At 32.9% G+C, this 24715-nt stretch overlaps 5 protein-coding genes across 11 annotated transcripts; all 5 read left to right on the top strand.

Annotated features, from left to right (window-relative positions):
- Positions 1–337: 337 nt before the first annotated feature.
- LOC105773936 (uncharacterized) lies at positions 338–7795 on the top strand. 3 transcript variants are annotated; one of them, XM_012596166.1, is made up of 15 exons: positions 338–566; positions 789–817; positions 1287–1423; positions 1522–1652; positions 1814–1852; positions 1956–2048; positions 2176–2292; positions 2787–2882; positions 3083–3196; positions 3854–3907; positions 4841–4888; positions 5344–5494; positions 6435–6600; positions 6867–6936; positions 7416–7795. In XM_012596166.1, exons 3-15 carry the CDS (start codon positions 1342–1344, stop codon positions 7674–7676), a joined length of 1422 nt encoding a protein of 473 aa, XP_012451620.1. In that variant the 5' UTR covers positions 338–566; positions 789–817; positions 1287–1341; the 3' UTR covers positions 7677–7795. The 3 variants fall into 3 exon arrangements, with proteins under 3 accessions (XP_012451620.1, XP_012451636.1, XP_012451664.1); XM_012596182.2 differs by having other exon boundaries at positions 340–817; positions 6870–6936; XM_012596210.2 differs by lacking the exons at positions 338–566; positions 789–817 and having other exon boundaries at positions 1290–1423; positions 1510–1652.
- A 1361-nt stretch (positions 7796–9156) lies between these two features.
- On the top strand, positions 9157–13951 carry LOC105773927 (histone-lysine N-methyltransferase ATXR2). Of its 5 annotated transcripts, none has more exons than XR_008195030.1 (17): positions 9157–9327; positions 9436–9511; positions 9597–9682; positions 9776–10113; positions 10202–10314; positions 10431–10462; positions 10628–10773; positions 11075–11162; positions 11284–11332; positions 11435–11489; positions 11657–11726; positions 11801–11870; positions 12324–12400; positions 12638–12694; positions 12784–13069; positions 13514–13634; positions 13752–13951. XR_008195030.1 is itself a non-coding variant. In XM_012596143.2 (15 exons), the coding sequence occupies exons 1-15, from the start codon at positions 9244–9246 to the stop codon at positions 12892–12894; spliced, it is 1452 nt and encodes a 483-aa protein (XP_012451597.1). In that variant the 5' UTR covers positions 9157–9243; the 3' UTR covers positions 12895–13327. The 5 variants fall into 5 exon arrangements, 1 of the variants encoding a protein (XP_012451597.1); XR_001127211.2 differs by having other exon boundaries at positions 13510–13634; XR_008195031.1 differs by having other exon boundaries at positions 13498–13634.
- Positions 13952–15251: 1300 nt separating this feature from the next.
- Positions 15252–17406, top strand: LOC128039820 (cysteine-rich repeat secretory protein 38-like). The gene is made up of 2 exons (XM_052628437.1): positions 15252–16074; positions 17243–17406. Exons 1-2 carry the CDS (start codon positions 15252–15254, stop codon positions 17404–17406), a joined length of 987 nt encoding a protein of 328 aa, XP_052484397.1.
- A 472-nt stretch (positions 17407–17878) lies between these two features.
- LOC105773976 (cysteine-rich receptor-like protein kinase 6) lies at positions 17879–20843 on the top strand. Its single transcript, XM_012596245.2, has 5 exons — positions 17879–18112; positions 18180–18390; positions 18564–18801; positions 19303–19444; positions 20301–20843. Exons 1-5 carry the CDS (start codon positions 17933–17935, stop codon positions 20634–20636), a joined length of 1107 nt encoding a protein of 368 aa, XP_012451699.2. The 5' UTR covers positions 17879–17932; the 3' UTR covers positions 20637–20843.
- Positions 20844–21488: 645 nt separating this feature from the next.
- Positions 21489–24516, top strand: LOC105773968 (eukaryotic initiation factor 4A-3). Its single transcript, XM_012596221.2, has 7 exons — positions 21489–21902; positions 22207–22528; positions 23012–23119; positions 23209–23328; positions 23429–23596; positions 23831–23917; positions 24077–24516. The coding sequence occupies exons 1-7, from the start codon at positions 21604–21606 to the stop codon at positions 24188–24190; spliced, it is 1218 nt and encodes a 405-aa protein (XP_012451675.1). The 5' UTR covers positions 21489–21603; the 3' UTR covers positions 24191–24516.
- Positions 24517–24715: the final 199 nt, after the last annotated feature.

The following is a 24715-nucleotide window of genomic DNA, read 5'->3' as shown; positions in this document are numbered from 1 at the left end:
TAATTATTGACACCGTTAAAATTTTTTATTAAATTTATTGGCATAACATTTTGAAATAAATAAATAAATAAACCTTACTTGGAACCCATGCAATAAAAAAAATGAAGTAATGATCTTGAATTTAACAAATTTTTTAATGAAGTTAATAACTCAACTTATAGTTTTCAAATTAAAAAAAACTTTAAATCTCAAATACATGAAAAGTACAGGGACTTAAAGTATATTTTAACCTAATTTTAACTTATAATTTAATAATAAATAAATGCATGCACATATTTTCATTTTCTAAATAAATAAGGATTAATGGTACAAACAAAGAAAGATATATAGAAATTAATTAAAACATTTCTGATTTTCACAATTTCAGGTCCAGGAAACACGTTTATGAAAGTGAACCAATTGCTCTTTTACAATTTTCACAACAATATTTCGTTTAAATTTACCCATTTTTTTGCTTCAATTTCCTCCTCGTAATTCACTCAAAAACAAACACAGCTTCTGATTCGGGATTTTTTGAGATCCCAAAAGAGAAAAGTCAAAATTTCAATCTTTGCACAATATTCAAAGTAATTATTATTTGATAGTAATAATTTTTTTCTTTGAAGCTGAAAAAAAAGAGAAACTAAAAAGAAAAAACTTTCCTAGAGAAATTTTTTTCCAGTTTACATCTTCCCTAGAAACAAACGGGAAGATTTCTTCCTGCTTTTTAGGAACTGGGTATTTCTGGGTTTTTCATTTGCTTTGTTTCTTTTTTGATTTTGGGCTGCGTTTGAACTCCCTTTATACAGGTACATTCATTGCAGGGAATTTCTATTAGGTAAGGCAAATTTTCTTTATATATGGATTTCATTTTAATTGATTCCCTTTTAGATTCTATTTATTAATTATGTGAATGTGAATTATATGCTTTGATGCTTGTTGCGGAGTTGGCTAATAGTTTTGAGTGAAAAATTGTAGGAATAGATGTTTGTGTCTGTTTTTATGTATTTGATATTTTGCTGCATTACAATATATCCAATTTTTATTTGGAACCAAGGTATCCGTTTTACTCTCCATAGAGAGTTAGAGACTAATCCTTTCGAGAGGTTTCGTGGCTGTCCCTCCCTAAATATACGCAATTTATACTAACTAAACAGCTCACTGTAAGAATGTATGGTTAACTTGTTCTTGGAAGAAATGTTGAAGTTAAAACTTAGATTTAAGATCCTTAAATGGCATGCAGGTGTCTATTGATTATTCAAGTAATGCTTCTTTATATGTTTCTGTTTCAATATTATTTATGGCAGAACACTAGGGTAGCTGGAGTGGGTTTAATAGCTTTACCATCTTCTACATACACCTATGTTCGGAGGTCAGGTTGCTGCTCCTATCAATAGTCCGCATTTAAGGAGGTCCGGTAGCAGAGCAGTGGTATCTGATCTAGGTACAAGAACTCTATATGAACATTTTCATTGGAAATTAAAGGTTATTATTGATTTAGTTTTGCTGCTTAGATCTAATATATTGTAGAATAACTGTCAGGTGCAGAATTGGGAAATGGTGTGGAGAACAGTTACGTGCATCCGTTGGAGATAAATGGATCGAAGAATGCAAGTATACCATTGGTTACTGCTGCAATTGTGCCTTCGCCTACATTATTATGGAGATTCAAGGTTTGTTTTCAATGATATTGTTGCTGTGTTTATTATCCATTTACTTCCTTTTAATAAATATAAAGTGGTTAACCTCAAAGAAAAACGAATTCCTCAGTTGTAACTTGTATCTTTTAGTTATTTCTCAACCTTCTGGAATCCTAATCTATTTAGATATCCAGGTACTATTGTTCTTACTCTGGGGTTTCATCTGTGGGAAGGTTAGTCTTATTTTATATTCTAGTTGTTTCAAGCTATACAGTTCATATTTGATGTTAATAATGGTTATAACAAGTTCTCATCATGTATGCCAAAATATTGCAGACTGGATGGCAATCCGTAATGAGAATGAGTGCAGACCTACGGGACCTATTTCTATATGAGGCATTTTTGTATTATAATCCTCTTCTTCTGGTGGTTAGTTAAAATTTTATGATATATAAAAAAAAATTTATGTTATACTAATTTTTTCGATATGAGTGCAATTTTATGTTGTGTGTTTAAGGACTTCTAAGAGATTATTCTTCTTGTTTTGATATTACAGACTACAATGGTATGGCTTTGGGGAATCAATTTATGGGTCTTTTCTCGGTCTAATATCAATTATGCCAAAATTTTTGATCTCGATCAGAACCATCTCACTCATAGAGAAATATGGAAGGTAATTGAATTCCCCAATCAGATCTTTTAATCAGGTTGCCTAATATGTACCGATGGCTCATTATGATATACTATATGGATAAACTATACTTGGTTGCCTTGTTTCTTGTCTTGTTCTTCAGCTAATGATATACTATATGGCCGGCAATGGCTGCAATTTATTTCTAATACTCGATTGAATTTCGTCCTGCTCTGGAACCTATACTTTCTTTAGTATGATTTCAATATGTTTGAAGTTTGTGTAGCTGATGTATTATTTTGAGGGATCCATTTATAATGTTATCTTTAGCTTCAAGCTTTGTAAATGTGTATCAGGGATATAACATTGAACTTTTGAAGGAATTGTTCCATTTTCTTCTTTTGTTTTCTTAGTTTTCTTTTTTATCTTGAAATATCTACATAAAGCTCGATGGTCTACTGGTGCAATTGTTGCTAATAGTGCTTGGTAATTTTCCTCAAATAAAATAACTCTCTCTACGATTGTTGTAATTTCAGTGCGCTACATGGATGACTATCATTGTTCCAACCAGTATGACAGCATATCTTTATCTCTACTCTAATGGAGAAGTATCATTGGCTGCCTCCCAACCAGTGTAATAGATGCATCCTTTCTTTTTTCTTTTTTTATTATTTTAATAATTTTTTATTATTATTTATATGCACTTATTCCCAGCTTGAATGACGAGTTGATTATAATTTTAACATTTTCAGCATGAAAAGTAAATTGCAATATTGCTTTCTTTCCACTCCCTTTACCATCATCACTAAATTTTACATGTTTTCTACTTCAGGTGCTTCTATATTTTGCAGTCGTGATGCTTTTAATATTCCCTTTTGACATTTTTTATTTTTCATCCCGATACTACTTGCTAAGGGCTCTTTGGCGAATAGTTCTTCCATTACAGGTCTGATTGTTATCTCTATGGACGTGTTTGATAATTTTGCTACTATCAATAACTTAATGATCGGTTCATTCTCATGGCATTTTCTTATACATTAGATTTACTTTGTCAATACTTTGAGAAACTGAACAAGTAATAATGTGATGAAGTTTATGTTGTATCTCTTTTTGGAAGAAAGTGATTAGTCATATCAAGATTCATCTTTCTTGATGTTTTCTTGATCTTTGCATCGTGGTTTTTCTTCAAAGAAAAGGATCACGGCATTTTTTAGTGTCCATTTCCATGTTTGCAACTTAAATTCTTACAAGAACTCTGCAAAAAGGCCTGTATATCAACTTTTACATGGCCAATCCTGTACTTTAACTTGGGCAACGATCTTTGGCTGGACCTAATCTTGTGGAATTACCTGATACTGCTCGAATTTTATGTGTGAACTATGTTAATCTTTGTACCTAAGAGTCTATATCCTCATTGTAATGTAGTGATGCATATTTACGAACATCATGAACTAAAGATCCTCCATGCTTGACCTTAATGTTGGACCATGCATCTCCAAACCACAACTGAAATGGGGACACATTCTTTTTTATAGTTTATTTCTTGCTTTGACACCATGTGCATATGCTGTATTTTAATATTAAGTTGATATGGTGAATCCAGGCGATAACTTTTTCCGACTTCTTCTTGGCTGATATTTTGACCTCCATGGCAAAGGTATGAGCCAGGCTGTTTTTACTGATATTACTTTTTCATTGTCATTTTATCAATCTGTGTTGAGCAGTCTTTTGAAATTGATAAATTTATTGCCTTTTCTGATAAATTTTCTTAGCTTATGAAAGATACAAGTAAACCCATAAATTTTGAGTACAATGATGCAATATGATACATTCTGTGGACCTGCTTGTAGTGATTAAAGGCTTGATATGTTGTTATTGTTGTTGTATTTTCTGATAAAATGATGACCACACCTTTGAAATTTTTTTTCATTCCATTCATTTTTTTTTCCCGTATGGTCAGGGGCGAAGCTAGAAATTTTTTTTTTTTGGGGGGGGGGCTAGAACCGAATTAAAAAAATTTTGAGATCAAAATGTAATTTTATCATATATTAATTTATAATTCCATCTTTTTTGAAGTGACTAAACATAATTTTTTAATATTTTGGGGGGAGGGCACAGTGCAATTTTACCATAGATCAATTTGTAATTTTATTCTTTCTAAAGGGACTGAATTGAAATTTTTCATTTTGGGGGGGGGGGGGGAGCAAGGCCCCTGCCAGCCCCCTGGCATCGCCTCTTCATCTAATCAGTGCTTTAGGTATAACCTGTGTTACTCAGACTTGACACGAGTATGTGTTCAACATGAACGTGTTCAACTTTTTCCATGATTTCCATGTATTTGGATGGTCGAGGATTATATCCACACACCCATGTTTGGATAAACGTCGGAAATGGGTGCTGGACGTGGGTACTTCAAGAAAAATGAAGGGTCAGAGCAACATAGGATATAACTATATAATGACTTATCTTGTAAGCATGAATTAATAAATTTTCAATGGGACACATGACTGGTGTTACTGTATACAGAGGATGGTAGCAAATATATAGTAACTCTGCTTTTGGATATTTAATGGTTTTAAACTTTGTGCAGGTGTTTTCTGATATAGAACGGTCCGTCTGTAGAATGGTCCATCGACAGGTTTGTATATCAGTTTTGAACTTTAATGATGCTTCATTTGTATTGATAAAAGTTACATATACTGGAGCCTTTAAAATCATGGTTGACCTACCTTTTGATTTGACTGAAAAAGATCTTTGTGTGAGTTTCTTGAAGTTTGGCCTTCTTGTCTCAATCTCATCCTTTTACGAAACTAACCGAAATATAGAGCACGGATTTGATTGTTCTAAGACATACTAGTTCCTAGAGATTTATGGGGACCAATCGGAATCGTACATGGTTTCTTTTGGTTTTATGAAGCATGGGTATAAAGTGCAGAAATAACCTGAATTATCCTTTTCCTTCTTTCTGAAAAATTTGTTATCGAACTCTCGAAATGAAAACATGATCATTGTAGTATTCTTACTTGTATGTTCTCTTTGATTAACTCCCATGGTTTTCTTCTATCGTCTTGAGAGATGTTTTTATGCATGCAGGTTGCCACCATTGCATGGTTTGAAGCTGATTCTGTCTGTGGCAGTCACTCTGTTGCAATCCCTTTAGTTCTCGTTTTGCCTTATCTTTTCCGATTTTTCCAATGTCTTCGACAATACAGGGATATCGGTGAAAGATCAGCACTTTTGAATGGTACGTCTCTTGATACCTTTCCAATGTCTTCATCACCAGCTTTCCTCCATATGTCAATTTTACTTTCGGTTTTGACTTGTTTTTCTTTTAGTAAGTATCGAGTGGGTTAATTGTGGACCTGTCAAGCCTACACGAGTTTAATGCACTTGAATAACTTCTGGTGATAACTATGTTCTCCAGGTTTGAGCCATGTCAGAAATGGATACAACACTGGCACACTGTGGCTTGAGCCATGTTCATGCTTTCTAGGTTTTTTTTGGTACTGTACAATTAGGGGGTTAGTACTCAGTACTCACACAGAGTAGGGACTTACCCACACACATGCGCGCGTGCACACACACACTATGTCCAAAGGGAGCTGCCCAAATAGAAGCATACCACTTGCTCCTCCAAAGGCTCGAACCCAGGTGGGTTCTATGTGTGAACAGCCCTTGGCCACCAGGCCAAACATGGGAGTTCTTTCAACCTTGACAAGTTCTGTTTCCTTCATTTTGCTAACATAGTTATGTAAACCGGAATCATGACATCTTCAACTTGTTAAATGAATATTATGTCGAGTTTGCGTACTGTGTTCTCAGCTCAGAAATTTGTACAAGCATTATCCTAGGTTTCAGTTTCTCTCCTAATGTTTAATGAAATCTATGTCACTTATATTTGAGTTTTGAGTATCAGATACGGGTATGTGTTAGATGCTGATATTTTTAACCTTCTTTTTAGAAGTTTTCCCATATATTCAGAAGGTTCTTAGGAGGTCATATACCAATACCTATGTCTGGATGTGCATCAGACATGGGGTCCGAATGGGCTCTTCTAGAAAATTGAAAGTATAACTCCCCAAGGAAAGCAGATAAAATGCCATTCAAGCTATCCTTTTGTAGTGGTGTATTAAAGTCGGTTTTGTTGCTTCAGTATCATAATATCTTCATTTTCTTGTGTATAGCGTTAAAATATTCGACAGCAGTACCTGTGATTTTCCTTTCTGCCCTTAAATACCATGTCTTACCCGAAAGCTGGACTAATTTTTATCGCCCACTCTGGCTTCTTTCAAGTGTTTTGAACTCATTGTACTCTTTTTATTGGGACGTAGCACGAGATTGGGATTTCAGGTATGTAAAATACTCTTTAGATTTTCATAATCTCTATGTTACTTGATTTTCGTTGTGAATGTTGAGTATGAATATGTATCTGAGAGGAGTATCTTCAATATTTTAAAGTTTTTTTTGTATACTTCAAGTGTTTCTCGTTATGACTGAATATACTAGTGTTGGATATGGATACTTGAAGAAAAATGAAGAATCAGAACAACATAGATTTGCTTAATCGTAAAGTCACCTTATTGATTTGGTTATCAACATTTTTCTTTTCTTGCTAGCAGCTTCGCTCGTATGTTCAAGTTCAATAAATCACATCTCTACTCGCACCTTTTACATGGACGAACATGGGTAAGTTATTACTACACCGTTAAAAGCACTAAACTCAGAGCAATTTTTTTATAACTTATCTTGCTTCGAGTCTTCATTTTTGTCCGGAACTCGTATCTAGCACATGGGTATGGGGATATGATCTTGTAGGATTTCCAAATATATAGAAAAAGTTTGACCATATTCATGTCAAACGCACATCTGTATCTGAAATTCAAATCGAGTATGTTTGTATCTAACATTTGCCCCGAGTTTAAATAACATAGGTTCAAATTATTGGCACTACAAACTTGCATCTATCCTGCCCTAACCCAGGATATTTCAGAATGGAATGGTCCAGGGTTGAGGAGATATATTCATTTTTCGGTTTCGGTTTGGCTTCTAAAACTCGAATTAAATTTGAGTTTGGTTTGGATATCGTGTAAAAATACTCGAAGGTCAGGTCAGAGTCGTCCGTCTTGATCCATTCTCATCCCTACTCATGCTTGTGGAATTTGCAGGTATACTTTTGGGTGATCGGAAGCAACTTGATCCTACGATGCACGTGGACATACAAACTGTCGGCTCATCTCCGTAATAACTACCTTACGGTGTTCACCATTGCTGCCTTGGAGATATTCCGGCGATTCCAATGGATTTTCTTCCGCGTTGAAAACGAGTGGAATAAAATCAACTCCAGGCCAAATATGCAGCTCTCCATGAATGATCCAAGCGATGATGAAGTCAAATTACTTTCTTCTTCAGCTGGTTACAATGTATAAACTGTTCGAATTATTTTGTCGACAGATTCATGGAGGTTTAACTCCTTAAATTTTTTTCTCCAAAAACAATGGTTTAATCATTCAATTCTATAATTCTATATATTTATATATATTGATCATATTTGTTGGGTTAAATTTGTTATTAGTCTTTATACTTTGTGAAAATTGTAGATTTAGTCCTTGTACTTTTTGAATTTTGAAAATTTAATCCTGACCCGAACGGTAACATTTAAATTTTTTGCTTAAATTCAATTTCCGTTATTATACTATGCGTAGAGTTATAGATATGGTCTATATTCTCAAATTGATATGGTCCAAATTCTCAAATTAAATCACACTTAAGTTTTTATACTTTTGAATTTTAAAATTTTCGTCTTGAATAAAATTGTCGTCATTAACTCATTAACTGGATTTTTAGTGAGTAAAATGTGAAAATATCAAACGGCATGACATTTCACATATGATAATATATTTGGTGCATTAGATTTTGGAAATAGTAGAGGCTAACTTAATTAATTTAACAATTGTCATTTGATGAGGATTGGAAATTTAAAATTTGAAAGTACAAAGATTAAAAATTACTAAATTAAAGTATAAGGATTAAATTTATAACTTTTATAAAGTACAAGAATTAATAGCAAAATTTAACCTATTTGTTAAGAATCCAACCTTGAGTCAAGTATTGCCTCTAGGGTTTTATTTTTTTGACTTTGACCAGAGTCCAAATGCTTGAAAAAGTATGTGCTCATGCCTCATAGAATGAAAGCATCTCATATGGTATCTCATAAGGAGAATTACTTATGTTATATACAGTTAAATTGAACTTAAATTATATCCTATAATTACTTAATATCTCGATAAGATTAAAAGATAAAACTCCTCGAGAATAATACCTACCCCATGAAAATTCGATACTCAATAATTTTAATGATTTTTATTTTTAATAATGTATAAGATTATTTTACAATTTCAAGGAGTAAAATATGTATAGAAAAATTTAACTAAAGCACAGGTGGAATGTTAAAATATTTCAAAGGTATAGGTTTGAATTTGTTGAAGTATTTTTATCTTTCTATTTATGGGTTGGAGAGGCGTTATAAATAGTATAAGCATTATATAAAAATTATTTTTAAATCCAAATAAATGAATCCAATTAATATGCTCAAGAAATAAAAAGAAAAAAACTTTATTAGTAAATTGAATCTTGAGCTATATCTAGATTCTCAAATTAGTCCTTAAAATTTTTAATTAAAAGTAATAACTAAATTATCAATTTTATCTCCTTTTATAAAAAAAAATGCAATTTTTGTAAAATGGAGCAAAATTGGTACTTAATAAATTATATACCATTTTTGTAAAAAACTTTAAGGACCAATATGAGAATTGCATTATAGTTTAGGGGCTATTTTAGAATAAAGCCAAAAATGAAATAAGAGTTAGAGAACGCACCTTAAGGCTTAATACCAAGTTCATCCCCGCACATGATTTTCTGGCGCCGTCAAATATAAATTCACTGTGTCGAGTGTCGTGGCGGCGGTAAGCGCCATAGCGGCAGCGAAGCAAAGGAATGGAACTCATTTGCCCTATCGATCAACGCTGCTCTCATCAAATAGCCGCTCTTCTCCGGCCCCCGTCTCCTCCCATCGTCCAGGCAACTACTCCCCTCTTCCCTTCCATTTTTCTCTCTATTTATTTTTTCCTTATTCTTTTTCTAGCTTATTCAGCGAAGTCCATCTCTTTTAACTTCATTCAAATGCAGGAGTATTTCGACCAGCTTATCTCGAAACGCAAGTGCCAAGGCATCAAAGTGAAACAAAACGGCGACTTAGGAAAAGGTACAATTTTTTTGAAATTTTGAATTTTCGTTTTCATTAATTGGATTTTATTTTTGAAGTTATAATTGAGTAATTTGTTCCATAGGCGTGTTTGCCGAAACTGATTTTGAAGAAGAACAACTTATTTTTAAGGATGAAATGCTTGTTGGAGTTCAGCATCCTTCAAACAAGGTCATTTTGATAATTTTCATTATTTTGCTCTCTTTTTTTTGTCTTTAGTTCACGTTTAATGGCTTACATTTTATTGTTTTTCCAAATTTTCAGATTGATTGTTTAGTTTGTAGTTATTGTTTCAAATTTATTGGATCAATAGAGAAACAAATAGGGCGAAAACTGTATCTGAAAACAATAGGAATAGGAAATTCTTCACATAATGGATGTCAAAGCAATTCATCTGATGATGAAGAAGACAATCATTATGTTCAAAATCACCATAGTTCTGAAAATGGAGCTTCTAGCAGTTCTGGTAGTACTATTCCTTTGCCTATGATGGCTGTCGAGTCGTTAATGAATGGTGAATTAGCATTGCCTTACTCCAACAAGTTTCCCTTACCTTCTGTTGTTTCATGCCTTGGCGGATGTGAAGAAGCTTTCTATTGTAGGTAAGATAGAGTTGCGACTTTCTGTGTGTCACTAAAAATTTCTTTTAACCTTTTTGAACTAAAATTTCTTTTTCTTTGAATGGTGTAGTAAATCGTGTGCAGAGGCTGATTGGGAATCGTCTCATTGCTTACTTTGTACTGGGGAGAAATCAGAGTCTTGTTCTAGAAAGGCACTTTTAAAATTCATACAACATGCCAATGGTAAATCTTTTACATCATATGATATTAACATTAACGAACTTCTCATTTGCTTGTGTTTTTTTTTTTTTTTACCTTCTATATTTTACTCATTATTATTATTTTCTTAACTTTCTCAGAAACAAATGATATTTTCCTCCTTGCTGCCAAGGTACTAAATACTGTTAACTTCTCCGTTCTAGCTTTAGTTTTTTGTATGCATCATTTATACTTGATTTAGTTCTTTCATTGGACTTTGGAACTAAGTAAGGTGCCTGTTATGTTCACTTTATCTTGATTGTCATCGGAAATATGACCTTGCGGTTCCATTTTTCAGGCAATTTCTTTCACCATATTAAGGTATAGGAAGTTGAAAGCATCTCATATGAGCGAACAAGAGAAGCCTGCATCTAGTATATTAGGAACTGATCTATCCTTACTTTTGGAGGCCTGGAAGCCAATATCAATTGGACATAAGAGAAGGTAAATATCATTGACATCGTTTCCTATATAATGCCTAGGAATAGATTTTGGCTGATTTTGATACCTTGGATCTATAATATCAGGAATAAGCATTCCCCACAATCAGGTTTCTGAAATTTTAAACTCTCCATTGAATAGTTGTCAACTCTAGAGCTTGATATAGATTACATTAAGGTTTGTTATGTAGCCAGTTTATTGCAATTCAATATCTGAATGCTTTATCTTTCTGTAGGGAAATAAAAGCTTAGTGTCGGATTGGAAGGTATTTTGATACTTGGATCACTGATTTTTTTTTCCATAGGTGGTGGGACTGTATTGCCTTGCCGGATGACATTGATGCATCGGATGAAGCCACATTTAGGAGGGAAATACAGGAGCTTGCATTCACAGTAAGATTTCTTTGTATAGGTGGTTCTTGTAACATGCAAAGACTACACAGAGTTAGTAGTCCTTTTAATTATTTCTTCTCTTTAAATTCATACCTTGACTGGTTGTTTTAAACATTTTCAGTCACTTCAGCTCCTCAAGGAAGCTATTTTTGACAAGGAATGTGAGCTATGTATCCTCTGTGAGCATCGACGCAATTGATGTAGTTATTTTCTTAGCAATGTTGCTCTTACTTAATTGAAGTTTCTAAACTTAAGTCCTTAACCTTATCAAGTATTCTCCCTTGAAATCTATGGGCATATTATCGGCATGTTCGAGCTCAATAATCTGTAAGGTCCATTGCACCTGTTTTACTTATTTGTACCGCAGAGTTTGTGCATAGTAAGAATGATGAGCATTTATGCTTTCCCTTAACATGCATCGCATGGCACATTAATCAGATCTCTAAATTTGCTTGAGGCTTTCAAGTAGTGATTTGGAGTTCCATTTGTAACAGTGATCTGGTTGTAGCATCTCCGGTGGAAGATTACTTTTTGTACATTGATGATCTTCCATATCCTGAAAAGGTTAGAAGTCACTCCCTTTGATTGCATGATACTTTATATTTTGGATTATGAATATCTGGTGTCATTCATTGCAGAAAGAAGCTGAGAAAATTACACAACCATATCTAGATGCACTTGGTGAGGATTATTCCAATTGTTGCCAAGGTATAACCCTCTTTAAGATACTAAATAATGACTGTCGGTTTCTTAAGCTTTCTGTTATGTGGATAGGGTTCATTTTTAGTTGAATTCTATTGGTTCTTGTCCTTGATGCACACAAGCTATGTTGCTTTGACTTTTCATTTATTAGAGTATCAATGTCTGGCACCCATGTCCGATGTATACTTGGATAATGGTATGAATATAGCCCTCTAAAGTGTCCTCCAAGCACATGGAAAACACAAAAAATTGAACATACATATCTGGCACATATACCAATATCCGAAACTCACACCCAAGTCCGAGTAACATAACATCAAAGTAATTCCTTCATAAGGTTATACGTATCCCGGCCCATTTGTAGAAATTGCTGCATTACATATCATTTATTTCTGTCATCCATCTATATTCTATAGTCATATATAGTGACTAATTATCCTCTTTTGAAAATTTCTTTAGGTACTGCTTTCTTTCCTTTGCAAAGCTGCATGAACCATTCTTGTTGTCCTAATGCAAAAGCATTCAAAAGAGAAGAGGTACATTCGTGTTATAATAATATAATAGATAAGTAGATTGTACTCATTCTAGTTCTTCGTGAACAAATAGGTTAGTTTATCATTCTTTAACACATATACAGCATCCTCTTTGCATCGTAGTTGTAGCTTTATGTACATGATGTCCAAAGATGCTGTTTAATGTATAGTTTTTATGCAGAGCGTTTATTTCCTTTTTTTTTGTAAGAAATAGCTTCATTGGTTCTCTTTCAATTCCAGGATAGAGATGGCCAAGCGACAATTATTGCCCTCCGGCCTATTTGCAATGGAGAGGAGGTAAATATTCCTGTCGCACATCTTGTTAATTAAAGAGTTAGCTGTAAAATCCTAATGAGAACCAAAATCTACGTGAATGACAATTTTAGGTGACCATTTCATACATAGACGAGGACCTTTCATTTGAAGAGAGACAAGCATTGCTTGCAGATTACGGTTTTAGATGCAGGTGCCCCAGGTGTTTAGATGAAGAACGCTAGACCCTAAATTGCCAATGAAGTGGTTGTTTCATAGCATTCAGAAACATAAACCAGAAACATCTCTATGAGAATTATTAAATGTTAGTACAAGAAGCTATGGAAGGAGCTGTTCCCCCTTTGGATCTCTATGCCATTAGATTGCAGATTCATTAGCCTGCTCAGAGGTCAACTCGAGGTGTGATCAGATTTTCTCTTTTTCCTTTAATTTATTTAATTTAAGATGAAAGTACTATTATGGGTATAATTAGGCACTTAATTTTTCTTCTACCACCCTTATTAATTCTTGTGTGCAATCTGTTACTTTTTGTTGTGGTGTCGGAAACAGTGTTGTATTCTCTTCCTACTGAGACCATAATTTGTGTCTGGTTCAAGGTGTTTTTTCGTGTCTGATATTTTATATTTATATGAAATCATATAAATCTTGATTTTGATATGTTAGTTTGTATTAAGTCATTTTGCATATTCGTTTTGTTTTTTTTATTCCGTGCTTTTTGTGTGTTAACTTGTGTAATCATATCATGTCAATATTTTGGGGTCTAGTTTCTCATAGCATAACAGCCTAGTATGGGTATAATGAATATATATTCGAATAACTATAATTAGAATTTGTTCAAGGGAGGTCGACTTTGTCAAAAGAAGTCTGTTGTTCCATTGGGAGCTGATGGATCCTAACCAAGTTGATATTGTCTGCATCGAGAGTTTGTCTCTTAACTATGCCGAGAGCACGAGTGCTTGAAAAGGTAAACTAAAAAATCTCATATTTGTAGGCATACAACACATGGCTCAGTAAATATGCTACTAATTTATCACTTGGGCTCAATTGGTATATGCACATTATGCATTGTTCACCTTAGCAGGTACTCAACGAGGCGCTTCAACTTTGTTAGACACTCAAATTTTCAGTAAAGTCAAGAGACAAAATCTTTATTGGAGTCCATATCGAACAAGGGGTTTACAGATTTTGACCATATTAAACGTATTTTTTTAGATTAAATAATTTAAACCCGAATTAAAGTTAGAAGTTATAAATAATAAATAGGCATGATGTGATTCAAAATCTTGGATTGATTGACCATATTTTAATTTCTCATAATAAATAAATTTTGAAATGGAGGTGAATGATTTGATACGTTAAGGTTATAATTAAAATAATTGCAAATATTTAGTCTATTAGACTATCAATCAGTCAGCTTTTAAAGTGAAAATAAAATCTATGCCACTTATTTTTTATTATTAATAATTAGTTAGGTCAAAGTAAATTAGCTTTGTATAAGACAATTAAGAAGAGTTGATAGATTCAAACAGGAATTGCTCTAAAAGATAGGTTTAACATTATTCACTATCCTATTTGTTTTCATTATGAATTTGTCAAATTAATTTATTTTATTTTAATTGACAGTCTAATTTTCCATTTAAATTTTTTTTAAAAATAGTAGTCTCTTAAAACATGCCGGCTAAGTAATAAATTAGACTTGATTCAATAAATCTGTGTTTAAATTTTATTTAATTTGATTTGATCATAAAAGAAGTGAATGGAATTCAAAATAATTCGAATAACTTAAAGTGATAAAAATTTAAAATATTCAACCTCATAACGACTTGATTTTGAAAACCAAGTTTAAAACCTACTTAATCCAGATCAAATTTGAAGTTATTTGGACTTGAAAATACTTCAAATTCATAATTATCATTATTCGAATATTCTTAAAATTATTTCACTCGACTCAAATTAACCAAAATATATATAATTGCCACATTGCTGGTTCATCACAGAAGATTAGTGCCTTAAAATTTTTTATTATTATTGTCCCATATAGTAATCATGTATTAATTATTTTAAAAAATTATCACATTATATTTTTGCATTATTTCATACCGCGTTAGAGTCTGTGTCTCTTACACTTAAAAAAAAGCTGATAAAGACCCGATGATCATAGTCTATGTTTACCGAGAATTTTCCAGGAAATTTGTATATTTATGGGTTAATATACTATTTAGTATCTATATTTAGCTTCAATATTTAATTTGGTACCTAAGTATTATCAATGATTTTCTTTTGGTCTCAATTAAGTGCTTATGTTTTTTTTCTATTAGATCACACAAGTAAAATATTTAGTGAGCCACATGATATTGTTTAGTTTGGATCTAAATTGAGACAAAAAATTTAGATACCAAATTGAATATTGAAACCAAATATAAGTACCAAATAGTATATTATTCCTATATATTATTATTAATCCTCTTTTTAAGTTTCCATCAATTCACGTTATATAGATCACCTTAAACATGAACTGAACCAAAAATGCAGGTGAATTCTCCCAGAAAACTATCATCAAATCATTCTTTTTACCTCACCAATGCAATTTCTCATCTCATTTACACTAAATTTCCTTATATTTTCTTCACTTCTTTCTTCAACCTACGCCCATTTTGCCGATGAACAAAGGTATAACATCTGTACCAACGCAGCTAATTACACCAACGGATCCTTATACAGCCGAAACATAAACGCCACTCTATTTTCCCTCACAAATGCTTCCCTCACTGGCTTTGCCACCACCACGATCGGCCTCGACCCTGATACCGTCTTCGGGCTCGTCCAATGCCGACCCGACGTTGCCGAAAATGATTGCCGAGCATGTATCAACACTGCATCCGATGAAATCACTCAGTTTTGTCCCAACAAGAAACAAGCTATGATCGGATATGATAATTGCTCGTTACGGTATTCGGATTTTCGATTCTTTTCGACGGCAACTAATGATCTGATCGTTTACTATAGAAACACAATGAACGTAAATGATTCTAATCTTTTTGACAAACAGTTGGTGAGCTTGTTTCAAAATTTATCAGTATCTGCGGCAGCTAATGATACGAAATTTGCTGTGGGTGCTATTGGTTACTCGTTGTTTAGTGATATTTATGGTATGGTTCAGTGTAGTAGAGATTTGCCTGAAAACGGTTGCTTGAGTTGTTTGCAAGCGATTATTGGGTTTATACCACAATGTTGTGATAAAAAACAAGGTGCTCGGATTTTTACAATGAGTTGTAGTCTTAGGTTTGAGTTATATGCATTTTTTCAGACGTCGTCCCCGCCGATTTCGGGGATGTCGTCTCCGCCACCACCGCTGCCTGTCTCTACTGATGAGCCAAGTTCGGTTCCAACCAGTTCTTCTGATGGTAAGTTTTATTATTGTATTTTGTCTTCTTTACTCAAAAAATGAATAAATTAGTTATTGAAATCAAATAATAAAGTATTCTTTTTGGTTAAAAATTCAATCTATTTTTATTGTTAAAAATTAACTGTATAGTCAAAATAATTAGACAAATACACATAAGGTGTTATGAATAAATTTTTAACAGTAGAAATAAATGAAATTTTTCACAAAAAGGACCAATTTGCTCTTTGATCTAATATACAGGGACTAATTTGCCTTTTTTTTTAATAAAAGAAAAAAATATAATCTAACTCTTAATACAAGGGCTTCCATGATACTTTTACCATTTAATGTCTTATTGGGCGGAGACTTCGATAGAAGTTTAGGCAGTGTCTGCTTCTTGTTGGGAGATGGTAAATTCCTCTACAGGTTAGTACTGTTTTTTATAAGGGTTGTCTTGTGACACTTTCAAAATTTGAGTGCACGAAGAGACATTAAGTTCATAAATTAATATGTGCATTACATACCATGGCGAGTTTTGGAACTAATGCTTTTTAATAGGATAATTAAAATTTTAAGAGTCTCATGATATTTTTTTTAAAAAAAAATTAGGGTCTAATTAAAATTTTCAACAAATTTCAAGCGAAAGTAAAATTTTCCAAAAATTTGGGAAGGCCAAGGCTTTCCTTGACCTCCATTACGATTCACCTCTTATTACGTATGGTAGCACTCTCACCCATAACCCCTATATGCTATAGGACATAGATTCCAGTTTCACTATGCACAAGGCACATGATTCGTCTTATGAAACACTCGACAAAGTGTTGAACTCGTCGTTCTCTTCAAGCAATTGGGTCTCAACGAAGATAGAAGACAAAACCTTCACGAGAGACAATACTGACTCGTTGAATGATTTATTGGCTTCTAGTAAACAATACATCACAAACTTCTTCTAATGGAGCCGGCTCCCCTCAAAATGTTTGATTCTCATAAACTCATAATTTAATTAACTCACTTAATTCATTAGTCATATTTGAGATGTTTTACAACTCCTTTGATCATCGTATGTGTTTAATAGATCGAATGATAATAAACTTATCTTTTAAGAAAAGTTTCAAATTTGAGTTTAATAAATAAATCTCATTTTCTAATTCGATTTTAGATTTAACCCAAACACTTATGATTTTCAGGAAAGAAAAGTGGTTTGAAACCCTTAGTTATTGTGGTTGTATCCATGGCGTCGGTTTCATTGCTGGTGATACTCATAGTTGGTTGTTGCTACTTTTGGAGAAAGGCCAAGAACACTGCAGCTGGTACGTACTATAGTTCACACACAATGCTTAATTCGAGTTAAGTATGAGTGTTAAATATAACTACAGTTAGATTTATTTTTAAAAAGTTTTATACATTCGGAGGATCTTTGAAATGTCATTTATTTATAAATGTATTTGATAAAAGTTTAAATTATGAAAAATTAGAAAATAATTATTAAATTGTTTAAAAAATTTTCATTTAAGTCACTTAGCTTTTCGAATGTTTTTATTTAAGTTATTGAGTGGTTAATATTTTTAAAAAAAGTCTGACTAACGAGTTCTAAGTGACGATTCAATATGATTAGTACTCATTAACGAGTAGAATAATATCTCTTAGTTCCAAGTTGATCTAATAGTCAGTGTCAAAAATCAAAGAAGAAAATTGATTTTGATTCGTAAATCTGTGACGTTATTTAGATTGATGTAGACAATACGAATAGAGAAGACCATATAACAATGATTTTTAACATTCGTGAAAATTTTAAAAAAAATTTGTAAAGGCCAAGTGTATGTTTTTCCCTCTATCAAGATTAGCTTAAACCAAAACCAAACCAAAGAATCTCAATTATGCTCACAAAAAAGGAAATTCAAAATTTATATTCTTCAATATTTATCTTAGAAACTCAAGCCGATTACGAGAAAATCAAGGAATCTCTCTTGATGGGACTCGACACTCTTAAAACTGCAACAGCAAACTTCTCCGATGAAAACAAACTCGGCCAAGGCGGTTTCGGTCCGGTTTACAAGGTATTTTTTTCAAAAATAGTACATTTCTACTTAAATTTTTAAAAGATAAATTTATAATTTAATTCAGGGAAAACTATTTGATGGGAGAGAAATTGCGGTAAAAAGGCTATCGAGCAACTCTAGACAAGGTCTCGCAGAGCTTAAAACGGAGGTAATGTTGGTGGCAAAATTGCTGCATCGAAATTTGGTAAAGCTGTTGGGCTTTTGTTTGGAAGAAGAAGAGAAGCTTCTTGTTTATGAATACCTACCCAATGGAAGCTTGGACAAGATTTTATTTGGTCAGTATATATTATTTGGTAACTTAAGCCTCTTTTCAAATCATGCAATTAAATTTTAACATATGTCATTTCGAATTATCTATTAATGTCATCTTGTGCTCATCATAATAATATTTGTATATCATCTTATTTTTCTGATCAAAATTTGATACTTGGAGGAAATACACATACAGATCATGGCAAAAGGTTGAGACTAGGATGGGGAAGAAGGTACAAAATAATTGTTGGGATTGCAAGAGGGCTACTTTATCTGCATGAAGATTCTCAATTGAGGATTATACACAGGGATTTAAAAGCTAGTAATATTTTGTTAGATGAGGAAATGAATCCTAAAATTTCTGATTTCGGTTTAGCAAAACTGTTCGGTGAAAGTGAAACTCAAGGGAATACGAATCATATTGCTGGAACTTAGTAAGTTTTCCCATTATTTTATGCTTAAAATATAGGGTTTATAAGACTCGACAAAGATGAGATACACTACCACTTCTAATATTTTATGCTTGGGATACATAGTTTACATGGATCTATGCTTTTTTATATATATTAGAAGTGTTGATGTGTCTCAACTCTGTTGAGCGTCCTATGAGCGATACATCACATAAGTTAAATATTGTCCTCGGTAGGGATTTTGTCTCCCGAATCTACTGAAAGCCTTAGTGTATTCACTAAATGGGAGTTTCTTGGAGCGACTAAATAATCAAAACCATGAAAAACCAAAGAGTTTATTTGGACCCAGCTAGAAACAATACCTAATTTGTGTTATGTACCATTCGACTAGTAAACTCATAAAACTCTCAATAGAATCAAGTTACATCAACAAAAAAACCTTTGCCAACAAATGCATAGTATTATCCAAAAATTTGCAGTTAAGCTATGTTATATCTTGATTTAAGTTGTTCATTGTATATGCAGTGGGTATATGGCTCCGGAATATGCTAAGCACGGATTATTTTCAATCAAATCTGATGTGTATAGCTTTGGAGTGTTAGTTTTGGAAATCATAACCGGTCAAAAAAATTCTTCCTTCCGCAATTTAACCAACCTTCTAAGCCATGTAAGTGCTTCCTTTTCTTCTACATTACGGGTTATTAGACCTTATCTAAACTTGATCCAACTTGATTTTATTATAAAAGTCAACACTCAAAATTTGTTCAACCAGAATCCAAACAAACTCAAATCTGAAACAATCCAAAATCAAAATAACCCAAACTCAAAACAACTTGAACGGATCAAAACTCGAAATGAGTTGAACTTGTAGTGTCCCGACCCATAAATACGAGCCCAACTTGAATGACCCGAACAAAAGGAAATTCTCAACCTAAAATGACTCAAACTTTGAAAGACCCAACACAAGACTAATCCCAAAATTTCAAAAACTCAACCCTAAACCCTTAACTTTAGTTTTACACCCATTCTTATATTTTTGTACAATTAATATTTTAACGATCCAATCATTAACTTTATCAATATTGTACTTGGCATGCATGTACAATTTTGAAACAATCTATATTACTATCATATTGATCTAAAATAGTGTATATGCTAATATTTATTGATCAATTAAAAGTTTATTACATAAACAAATAGTCAAATTTGTCATAGATGATCTATATGAATATAATATGAAATATGACGATTGAATCGTTAAAATATTAATCATACAAAAATATATGAAAAGATATAGAACTATTGGTGTAAGTGGATTCTCTCTTATATATATATTTATATATATGATGTACGAATATCTCAAGATTTACATCATGGGTAGATTTATATCATACATGAAAATACGTGAACAAAATATGAATACACGGATAACCAAATACGAATAACAAAATACGAATACAAAGATAACCAAATCTACTATATATATGGTCCGATTCGAACTAAATGACTTAACTTCATCACAGGCTTGGTTACATTGGAACAATGGAACAGCTGAAGAGCTAATAGACCCAATATTGAATGATCCATGGCCAACATTTGAAGCTTTCAAATGTGTACATATTGGATTGTTATGTGTTCAAGAAAATGCAGCTGATAGACCTTCAATGTCCGACATTATTACCATGCTTAGCAGTCACTCCGTAACGGCTCCAGCACCTTCACGACCGGCGTTTTTCGTCTCAAACGGACACTTCAAGACCGATTCGGCTAATGAATTCGGTTCGGGTTTGTCTCGATCCACGGATTCAATACAACGATCTGTAAATGAGGTTACTATCAGCGAATTAGATCCTCGTTGATGCTTTTAACATTTACGTAGTAGGACTACGTACACATGATTTCACACCTTTTTTTCAGCTTTATGTAGCATTTTTTTGGTAAAAGTATTTGGAAAGTCCTTTTATTATAAAATTTTATCAAACTAGTCCTCTATTGTTAAATAGATTAATTTAATTTTTATATTGTTAAAGTTTTAATATAAATAACATTTACTGTTTAAAATGTCATTTACTATTTAACAAAGATAATCTCTTAAAGTTTTTATGGTTCTACAAATGAAAAAAATCACATTATTTTTAAATAATAATGATTAATTTATTGAAAATTAGTCTTATTCGATTGTTTTTAATAATACGAAAATTAAATTGATTCATTTAATAGTAAAATGATTAATTCGATCTGGTTTCTATAATAAAAATTATCAAGTACTTTCACCAGTTTCTTCTCTCGATAATTGGTGGCTTTCATGTAATAATTAACTATTGTTTAGTAATTAATTAAAATATTTATGAATGTGAAAATATATATTAATATTTTAAAGTTAAATATTTTAATATGTATGAAAAATATTTTTTTGACAAATTTATTATTACAAATAGAGTACAAACACGTCTTAATAATTACAATATAGAAGTAAGGATATAGTTAAAAATATCATTAATTTTAAATAGTTAAAAAATTGGTGGCATAATTAAGAACATATATTAATATTAATTAAATTTAAATAGTATAATATATTTTATATTGAAATTTATTGATTAAAAAAACTTTAGGGACCCATCTGAAAATCGGAAATAGTTCAAAGCCAATTTACTAATAAAACCTAAATATAAACGTATATAAATAAAACCCTAGCAATCGTACCACAGTGCTTGCCTTGCCTTCCCTCGCGTTCTAAATTTCTATTTTTAATAATCTTTTCTTTTCTTTTCAATTAATTTTCCCTGCTAGACAATCACAGCTTAGCGAAGGCCGAAAAAACGAGCGATGGCGGCGGCGACGACGAGCAGAGCGGCTCGGCGGATGGGAGCCGAGGATGAGAAGCTAGTGTTCGAGACGACGGAAGGAATCGAGCCGATATTGAGTTTCGATCAGATGGGGTTAAAAGACGATCTCCTCCGTGGAATCTACAATTACGGCTTTGAAAAGCCGTCGGCTATTCAGCAGAGAGCCGTTATGCCGATAATCAATGGCCGCGATGTGATTGCTCAAGCCCAATCTGGTACCGGTAAAACTTCCATGATTGCTCTCACCGTTTGTCAAGTGGTCGACACCGCTAGCAGAGAGTATGTTTTTTATTTCAAATCTTTTACCTGTTTTAAAATTAGTTGTTTTGACAGATTTGAATGTGTTCTGATATCGATTTCATGTAAATTTTTGCAAAAGCCCTAATTTTTAGATACCTCATACTCTCATAGCTAAAACCCTAAATTTGAGATGTTTCTTATTCAAAGAGTAAAAATAATGCTATTGAAAGATGGTAAATTAGGGAAGGTGGTTGAGGCTTGAATTTTGTTTAGGATTAATCTATAATTTATTTAATTTATTTTGAAGTATGAATTGTGAATATGCTAAGTAGTGTTATTTTAGGGTTCAAGCGTTGATATTGTCACCTACAAGAGAACTGGCGTCTCAAACAGAGAAAGTGATAAGGACAATTGGCGATTTCATGAATATACAAGCACACGCGTGTATTGGAGGCAAAAGTGTGGGTGAAGATATAAGAAAGCTAGAAAACGGAGTTCATGTAGTGTCGGGAACTCCAGGTAGAGTCTGTGATATGATCAAGAGGAGAACCCTACGTACAAGAGCTATTAAACTATTGATTCTCGATGAATCTGATGAGATGTTAAGCAGAGGGTTCAAAGATCAAATTTACGATGTTTACAGACATCTTCCACCCGAGCTTCAGGTGCCTTTCTCACTTTCTTATCATGCCTTGTTCAAGTTTGTATTATTTTTTGTTATAAGAAGAACCTCAAGCATTGGAAGCCTGATAACAGTTGTAATGTTCCTAGGCACTACAAGTTTGTGTTGCTTACCAATTTTTACTCAGTTTTAAAGTTAATGAATTTAATCTGAGTTGTTGTGATGTTTTTGTTGACTTGTTGCTGTTATCTTGCAACATTGTTTCCAGGGGCGAAGCCAGGAAATTGTTTTAGGCGCCAAAAGTGAAAAAAAATGGGGGGGGGGCAAAGTATAATTTTACCATTATACTAGTGATTTCCTAAAAACTAAAGGGACTATATAAGCAATTTTTCATTTTGAGTGGGCCAAGGCCACTACCCCCCCCCCCCGATTGTCGCATATGAGGTGTAGCCATAAGGCCTTGTTTTCTCTTTCTTTCTCCTTATCCGAGTCTGTTTATATTGTTGAAATTGATGAATTCTTGTAGGTTTGTTTGATATCTGCTACACTTCCTCATGAAATCTTGGAAATGACGAGCAAATTTATGACTGATCCTATAAGGATCCTTGTGAAGCGTGATGAGTTGACGCTAGAGGTAAAAAATGCAATTACGCTAACAAGATTTCCACGACTTCTAATTTGGGATTTGATGCCAACTTTTGTTCTGTTTTTTCATGATTACAGGGAATCAAGCAGTTTTTCGTGGCAGTTGAAAGAGAGGAGTGGAAGTTTGATACGCTATGTGATCTTTATGATACATTGACAATCACCCAAGCTGTCATTTTCTGCAACACAAAACGAAAGGTATCATCGTTAACCATGTTTCTGAATTCTTTGATACAAGATTTTGGACTTCATGCTGTGATCTTGAGGCTTATCATTGTGATTTCTGCTTTTGAAATAGGTTGATTGGCTAACTGAGAAGATGCGTAGCAATAACTTTACGGTATCGTCAATGCATGGGGATATGCCTCAAAAGGAAAGAGAGGCAATTATGGCAGAGTTTCGGGATGGTGCAACCCGTGTTCTTATCACAACGGATGTCTGGGCTAGGGGGCTCGATGTTCAACAGGCAAGTCTTTTGAGGGGCTTTTCATTTCATTTTTTCTGGTTCACTGTCGCTTTTTCTCCTATTTTTGTCTAGATGGCTTAATATTTCCAGAGAACAAAAAATTGCTCGATGCCAATAATAATAGCCCAGTCTTATTATCTCGTAAAAAGGGAAAGAAATTTTAATTTTCTATCACTTGAGAAGCCGTTTTTCATTTTCAATTTATGATTACTAAATTTACTTTGATTGTTTTAGGTTTCCCTGGTGATAAATTATGACCTCCCAAATAATCGAGAGCTTTACATCCATAGGATTGGTCGATCAGGTCGTTTTGGAAGAAAGGTATTTCTTTCTCTTTTTTGTTCAATAGAAGACTTTAATTCGTTTTATGACCCAAATATTGCATATTCTTGATATCCTTTGCTGGATTTTATATTATTTTTGCATAATCGGCCTCGGCCGAGGATATAATTGTTTTTGGTCACACTTTTGTATGTGCAGGGTGTTGCTATAAATTTTGTGAAAAGTGATGATATCAAGATTCTTCGAGATATCGAGCAATATTATAGTACCCAGATCGACGAAATGCCAATGAATGTCGCTGATCTTATATAAAAAGAATCATGTGCTTGGATTGATGGAGTGATTAAAAAATATTGTTGAGAGCGTTAATCCGTGGAGTTTGTGTAATGTACTTTTTGCGCTCATCTTTCTTCCATTTGATGTTATTTGTATAACACTACGTCGTAGGTGGAGGGTTCTTTAAACACTTACCGCTGACAAACAAGAAACACCAATATATATAATCAGTTAGGACTTTTATTATTGTTAGCAATTATTATTTAAAACACTTTGTTCGAGTTGCTTAGTATGGATATTAAGTTTGAGTATATTGAGTTGTATTATTTTTTATTTATGAATAAAGTAGAGATTATGAATAATTTGAAGCATTATCTCAAAAAGAGACATTTGTGATATGGTTGGATTGTTCAATTTAGTAGGTTTTGATTTCAAATTAAATGGCAACATTATATGAATGATCAAATTAATCTCTTGAAGTTAAAAAGAATAAATAAATTTCATCTATTTTGACAAATCACGTGTATTCTATTCTATGTTCATGTACAAGATTAATTTTTA

This window comes from Gossypium raimondii, chromosome 1 (genome assembly GCF_025698545.1).
Source record: "Gossypium raimondii isolate GPD5lz chromosome 1, ASM2569854v1, whole genome shotgun sequence".
In the NCBI taxonomy this organism is placed as follows: Eukaryota; Viridiplantae; Streptophyta; class Magnoliopsida; order Malvales; family Malvaceae; genus Gossypium; species Gossypium raimondii.
The sequence above is the reverse complement of the archived record's forward strand: the minus strand, read 5'-3'. Positions and strand labels throughout refer to the sequence as shown.